The sequence below is a fragment of the Sus scrofa genome, chromosome 17 (assembly GCF_000003025.6).
Source record: "Sus scrofa isolate TJ Tabasco breed Duroc chromosome 17, Sscrofa11.1, whole genome shotgun sequence".
In the NCBI taxonomy this organism is placed as follows: domain Eukaryota; kingdom Metazoa; phylum Chordata; class Mammalia; order Artiodactyla; family Suidae; genus Sus; species Sus scrofa.
The window spans coordinates 52,107,496-52,114,689 of record NC_010459.5 but is presented as its reverse complement, the minus strand read 5'-3'; the positions used below and the strand labels follow the sequence as shown (position 1 = coordinate 52,114,689).

General features: G+C 53.8%; 1 protein-coding gene across 4 annotated transcripts in view; it reads left to right on the top strand.

The window, feature by feature from the left end:
* Window positions 1–7,194, top strand: part of RIPOR3 (RIPOR family member 3) — a 75,916-nt gene that overhangs the window by 49,275 nt on the left and 19,447 nt on the right. For all 4 annotated transcript variants that reach the window (XM_005673005.3, XM_013985456.2, XM_021077862.1 and 1 more), the window contains one exon: window positions 6,473–6,619. In XM_005673005.3, coding sequence (XP_005673062.1) covers window positions 6,473–6,619 — 147 coding nt within the window. The remainder of the gene's footprint in view (window positions 1–6,472; window positions 6,620–7,194) is intronic.

Sequence of the window (7,194 nt, the reverse complement as noted above, 5' to 3'; positions counted from 1 at the left end):
CAAAGAGTGCGCTGAGGTGGGCCCACCTCTTGCTGCCCACTCCTGGCTGCCTGGGGTGGGCACTCTGGAGAGAAAGCAGAGGGCTCTGACCTGTGACTCTAGGGCTCACTGGTCATCAGCAAGGGTAAGAGCCAGGTCCCATAGAGCCTGTATCCCAGTCTGAGAAAGAGGCCCCCAAGGGCCCTAAATGCCCTGAACCCCTGCTGGAGCCCCTCCTCCTGGGCCCAACCCCCTGAGCAGGCTCTGAGGTTCCTGGGTGGGACCACCTGGCCTTGCTCTCTGCTGTCCCCCTGCCCAGCGGCGAGGAAGAAACTGCCCATGACAGCAGAGATGCACATCTATTTTTAACTTCCGTCTCCGTCCAACTCCCAGAGGGCTAGACCCTGGGATCTGGAGCTGGACAGTCTAGATTGGGTTTCAGGCCTCATTTTTTGGCCTTCTTTCCTGGGTAATCTAACCAGGCCAACACACGGCCACATTGCCAAGGCACTCGGGGTTGGCGGGTGGGGCAGGTCAGGCAAAATAACCTTAGATAGGAGAGTTGGGGGGAGAGCGGGGCTCTGCTTAGATGTCCCCAACCCTCATGTCTGCCCAGGCACCGGAAACCCCTTTGACTCTGGACAGGGTTTTTTTATTGCATAATCAAAGAATTCACTTGGGGAAGCAACCTGGTGAGTAAATTTTATACTAAGGTGTGAATGACTGCTATGATAAGGCCCTTTATAATAATATGTTATAACATAAGGCCATATATAATATGATGGGAGGAGAAAGAAGAGGGCCAGGCCCTGACACTGTCCCATTCTGCCCTGACTGACAGGCACGACTGCTCTTAGCTCCTTCGAGCCATTCCTCAGCCAGGTCTCCCTTCCCCCAGGACTGCTCTTAGCTCCTTTGGGCCCTTCCTCAGCCAGGTCTCCCTTCCCCCAGGCTGTCAGGCGGGGACCCTCCTGAGCCAGGAGCTTTGATGTCCTCACTACCTTGGGAATTCCTCCACTGGGACCGCTGCGAGGGGGCAGGTGTGAAAACTAGGCAGCAGCCCTTGATTTTCAAGGAGAGGAAGCTAGAGAAAGAGGGGTGTGGGGCGGGGGTGGGGTGGCCCTCAGAGGTGTGTGTGTAAACAGGCTAGTGTGTGGGAAGCACCCTGGGCAGAGCCTGACCTTTGCAAGTGCCGTGTGCATGTCTGTCCACATTCCTGTGCATCTAGTACCACCAGACACAGGAGGAAAGGTGAGCTTACCTGAGCTTTGAGTCCTCACCTGAAACGTGTCCAGGTCATCCTATTGTTTAGTGCCCCATGCCCAGCACCAGCCCCAGCCCTGCCTGCCTCCAGATTCTGCACCTGCAGCAGCCACGCACCGGCACCTCTGACAGCATTTCCCAATGACACCAGGTAGAAGGCCTGGCCTTCTGGGGCTGGGGCCACTGGGCTGCACGTGCCCATCTGGAAGCTCGTCTGGCATGCCAGGGGATATTTAATATTCACCGAGTCCTCTCATGGCTGGCGTAACATCCGCCCCCGCAGGCTGCTCCCTGCCCTGGCAGTGGTGACAAGGGGCCAGGCATGCAACCTGATTTCGCCATCTGGAGGCTGCACAGGCAACACCATCCCTGGCAGGGCCAGCCCTCCAAGTGGCTGCCACACCTGCCTTGTTGAACCTCAGACAAGAGCCCTGGGCTCAGAGCTTCCCCAGGAGTCTGTGTTTTCAGGGCTGGCTCCAGCAGCAAGCAAGGAACTCTCCATGTAGACGGAGGGGGGGCCCAGCCGAGGGTGCGCACCTGCCAGGGACTAAAGGCCCCTGGGAGCTGGCAGGTGAGCGGGGCCCCTGCAGCCCCACCTCCAAGCTGCTTGCCCACCTGCTGGGGACCCTGGCCTGTCTGAAACCCGCTTCTCTCGAGGCTGCAGCCTTGCCTGTCCCTGCTGGCCTGGAGATGGCAACTTTGTGGAGGGTGTGTTCCAACAGGTGGGTGATGTGGCCTCGGGGAGGGTGGGGGAGGAGGGAGCACAGCCCCTTCTTGGGCTTTGCAAATTGTCACTTGACATGTAATAGATGAATAACAGCGCCAGCAGGTGAAGGGGTGAGCACCACTGAGGTGGCGGGTTTGTGTCCAGTGCTCTGCGTGTTACCTGTTCTCCAACATCCCCTGTGTGGGGAGCCTTCCCTGTTCACTCTATTTAAATTCCTTATCCTGCTTTGGTTTTCTTCCTTGGCACTAGGCACTTTCTGATATATAATTTTTAAAATTGAGGTATAGTTTCGATACAATATTTTATAAGTGATACATACTTTTAAAAATTACCTATTGGAGTTCCCGTTGTGGCTCAGGGGTTAACAACCTGAATAGTATCCATGAGGATGCAGGTTCGATCCCTGGCCTTGCTCAGTGGGTTAAGGACCCAGCATTGCTGTGAGCTGTGGTGTAGGTCACAGATGTGGCTTGGATCCTGCGTTGCTGTTGCTGTGGCTGTGGCGAAGCTCCGATTTGACCCCCAGCCTGGAAAACTCCATATGCCGTGGGTGCAGCTCTAAAAAGACAAAAAATAGATAAAATAAAATAACCTTACTAACTTCAACACATATATAGCACTTACTCTTTGCTGGACACTGCTCAAATCTCTTTACATTAATTAACTTGTGTTACATTTTCTGATCCCCATTTTTCAGATGAGAAAACTGAGGCACAGAGAGGTTCAATAACTCACCCAGGTCACACAGCTTGTCAGTAGGGGAGCTGGATAGAGTCCTCAGCGTCCGGCTCCAGAGTCTGCACTTGCTGCCACTTCCCATGGTCTCCGCTGGCTGGCAGGGCAGGTCATGGGGCCAGGGGGTTTGTATGTTTTAGTCACTGTTCTAACCCGGCTCCTGGAATGGTGGCTGGTGCATAATAAGAGCTCAGTCAAGGAGTTCCCGTCGTGGCGCAGTGGTTAACGAATCTGACTAGGAACCATGAGGTTGCAGGTTCGGTCCCTGCCCTTGCTCAGTGGGTTGACGATCCGGCGTTGCCATGAGCTGTGGTGCAGGTTGCAGACACGGCTTGGATCCCGCGTTGCTGTGGCTCTGGTGTAGGCTGGTGGCTTCGGCTCCGATTAGACCCCTAGCCTTGGAATCTCCATACGCCGCGCGATCGGCCCAAGAAATAGCAAAAAGACAAAAAAAAAAAAAAAAAAAAAGAGCTCAGTCAATATTTGCTGTGTGAATGACTATCTTACGACAGCTCCATGGGGCAGACACTCTTATTATCCCCCTTTTACAGATGAGAACATTGAGGCTCCTGTAGATTAAGCACCTTGACCTCTGGGGCTAGAACTTGAACATGGGCCACTGACAAGGACTTGTGTCTCATGAGATGATAGGAGTTTCCAGCGTGGAGAGGCCCCTGAGGGTCCAGGACAGGGTTCCAGATCCTTCCTTGCTGCAGCATCCTGAGCACCAGTTCTCACTGTGCCTGGGCAAGGCCCAGGATCTGTATTTCTGGCATGTTGGTGTGTAGTGTGGAGCTGTATCCATGCTGGGGAACCATGGGGCTTGGGGCTTGGTCCCCGCCAGCAGGGGTGGACAGGATAGCACTGCTGAGTCAATCGCAGGTCTCTGTAACCATGTGTGGAATGGGCGGTGTCTGGCTGGGCTGGAGATACAGCCCAGCTGCCTGCCAGGCCTCTTGGGGACCAGTGCTTGGCGGTGGCCCAGTGGCCCTTCTCCCAGGCCTGGCAAAGGAGCTAGAACTGTGTCCCGCTTGCCTGCTGCCTGGCTCCCAGATCACAATCCCCTCTGCCATCCCCATGGCCTGTGAGCCCTTGAGGGTAGAACTCTGGCCACTTGGCCCCCATCACAGCACCTCACTCGGAGGAAGCCCCACTCTGAGTGCTTGACTGAATAATGAGCCTGTGTCCTTGATTTTAAACCCCACAGGGCACCCAGGGAGACTCAGAGCTGGGTTTCTAGCAGGAGGACGTCTCCGGAGGGAAGGAGAAATGGTGATTCCCCTGAGAAAGTGGTCCCCCTCCTGTGGCTGAGGGACCAGCATCGGCAGTGCCTGGGAACACGTTAAAAATGCAGGGAGTTCCTGTCATGGCTCAGTGGTAACAAACTCAGCCAGTATCTATGAGGATGCAGGTTCGATCCCTGGCCTCACTCACTGGGTTAAGGATCCCATGTTGCTGTGGCTATGGTGTAGGCTGGCAGCTGCAGCTCCTCTCCAATTCAACCCCTAGCCTGTAAACTTCCATATGCCGCAGGTGCGGCCCTAAAAAAAAAAAGAGAGAGAGAAAGAAAGAGAAAAAATGCAGGTTCTCAGGCCCCACACAGACCTGTTGAACCTGAAACTTTGGTCGGGAGGAGGTCCAGAGACGGGGTCAGCAGTCTGAGTCTAACAAGTCCTCCAGATGGTTCTGGGGACTGTGAGGGGATCCTGTGCCCTGCTCCCAGCCAGTGGTTGAGACTCCAGGCCGAGGACCTGCTGAGATAAGAGTTGGGGTCCCAGCTCTGCTGCCTACATGATCTGGGGCAAGTGACTTATCTGAGCCTCAGTTTCCCTATCTTGCAACGTGGCTAAAAATACTACTGCCTCTTAGGATGGCTGTGAAAGTCGCTGTTTATATAAAGCTCTTAGCATGCGCCAGGCAGCAGTAGAGGCTGCACATGGCTTCTACTGCTGCTTATTATCGTTAAGCTCCCCAGGGCCCTCCGGCTGGATGGTGTTGGTGAATCCAGGAGCCCAATAGCTGTGGCTGCAGTTTCATTTCTCTGCTCTGTGGCGATCTTGGTCATTGTCAAGGTCTTTGAAGCTGGAATTCCACTGGGACCTGCCCTCTCCTCCCCCTACCCACCCCAGGGTCCCCAAACAGCCTCTCCATTGTCTTCCCACTCTGCTTTGGTCAAGCCTTGCCCATGCCATCCACCCACCCCCATGGCACAGGACTCTCCCAGCTTGTCCTCCCCATCCTTGCTCACTCTGCATCCCCTGGCCTGGAACCCTTCTTTGAGATACCTTTTGTCCTGCTCTTCCTTCAAGGTCCAGTCTAGCATCTCGGATCCCATGATCTCCCTTGACGCGCTGTATTTCCTTCTTTCAGTTTAGCTCGGTATTTACCCAGCACTTACTCTTTTCCAGGCTATGGTACAGGGAAAGATACCAACAGGATATGATTATTTTAACAATAACAGGTATTTATTAAGCACCTACAAAGTGCCCCCATTGTGCCAAATGCTTGACCTGGTATCTAATAGAATTCTTAGCGCCACCCTCTGACTTAGGTTCTTTTGTTTCCCCATTTTACAGATGAGAAAGCTGATGCTTGGTAGTGTATGAGTATAGGATTGAAGCTGCTTTTTTTTTTTTTTTTTTTTTGCTTTTGCTTTTCAGAGCCTCATTTGCAGCATATGGAAGTTCCCAGGCTAGGGGTCAAATCGGGGCTACAGCTGCCAGCCTACACCACAGCCATAGCAACGCGGGATCCAAGCTGCGTCTGAGACCTAAACCACAGCTCACGGCAATGCTGGATCCTTAACCCACTGATTGAGGCCAGGGATCGAACCTGCAACCCCATGGTTCCTAGTCAGATTCGTTTCCGCTACACCATGATGGGAACTCCGAAGTGAAGTTGCTTTGACAAAAAAAAAAAGAAAAGAAAAGAAAAAAATAGGGGCTTAAATAAGACCGGTTATTCCTCCCTCTTTCTCATTACAGTGTAGCGCTCATGGGTGCTCTGCTCCTTAGACTGTGCAGGGCTTCTTCCTTCTCTCTTGCTGCTCAGCCATCCCCATGGGGAACCCCCGTGCACATGGCTGAAGCTGGCTCCTCAGCACGTCTGGGGAAGAGGAGGTGCGCGGGGGAGAAGGTGGAGGAGGGAGAGGAATATGTTGACTAATCCAGGTCTGGGACATAGGTTTGCCTCAGAAGGCCCATGAATGCATGTGTGTATGCATCTGCATGTGCATGTGTTTCTCCGTGTGTGTGTGTGATTTGTCAGGCCACCTTCCTCCAAACCAAATGTATAAGGAACAGGGTTGGGGAGATGACCCAGAGGAACACTGAGGTGCTATTAACAGAAGGAGGGAAATGGATGCTGGACAGGCAAAGGCAACAGGTACCCGACCCACGAGTACCCACAGGACTATGATTTGGCATCCCATGTTGCTTTGCCTGCACAGACAGAGCTTGTTGAAGAGCACAGACAGCCTTGGCATTCGGGCCGCTTGATTGTATTTTTCCCTGTAAATTAAGGTCTTACATCAGGTTAGTGTTATTATTCTTTTAATCCTCAAATCTAAGCCCTCATTTTACCGATGAGGAAACTGTGGCCCAGGGAGACTTGGCAACTTTCCCAAGACCACGCAGCTTGGTGGCAGTGGGGTGGGACTCAGCCAGGTCTCCTGAGTGCTTGGAACTGTGGCCACTGTTCCCAAAGTGCCTGTCCCTGAGAAGTGCTTTGTCCAGACCCCTACTCTGACCCTGTCATCCTTTCTCACAGAAAGTCCACCCACAGGAACTCAGTGAGGCCTCGAATGCCTGCGAAATCCTCCAAGATGTATGGCACGCTGGGAAAGGGGTCTGTCTGCTTGGACCCCAAGCCACAGCAAGTGAAGAAGATCTTCGAAGCACTGAAGAGAGGCCTCAAGTAAGGACGGCTATTTGTTGCCTTTAACAAGTGCATCCTTTGGCCTTGCCTGCTTGTTCCTCTTGCCTCTTCCTGGGGAATGCGGGTGGCTCTTGCCTATAGGAGGCCACAGAGGGAGCTCCTGGTAATTTGTTTAGTCAACCAGCATGTCCTGGATGCAGCCACATGCTCAGCCCTGTCCTTGGGCACTAGGGATGCAGTGAATGTGGCAGGAGGAGCCTGGTCTTATGGGGCTCACTGTGCGGGGCAGCAGGGGGAGCAGGGGGGAGATAAAGAAGTAACATGATCAATACTGTAGCTTCTGCAAGCCCTGGGGACAGCATGTAGAGAGCCTGTCACACAGGGCGGCCCACTGAGGAGGTCCTGATGGTTTTGGAGGCCTGAATGGTCAGAGGAGGAGCCATCATGCTGGGGGACAAGCACCTCAGGCAGAGGGAACAGCACAGGCAAAGGCCCTGAGGTGGGAGCTTGGGTGGAACCCCCCCAAACCTATCAGTAGTTCCCCTTCAGCGTTTCTCACTCCACCCTCTCTCCTGCTCCCCTGACCACTAACTCAGGCCCCTTCCTCTCTTTCC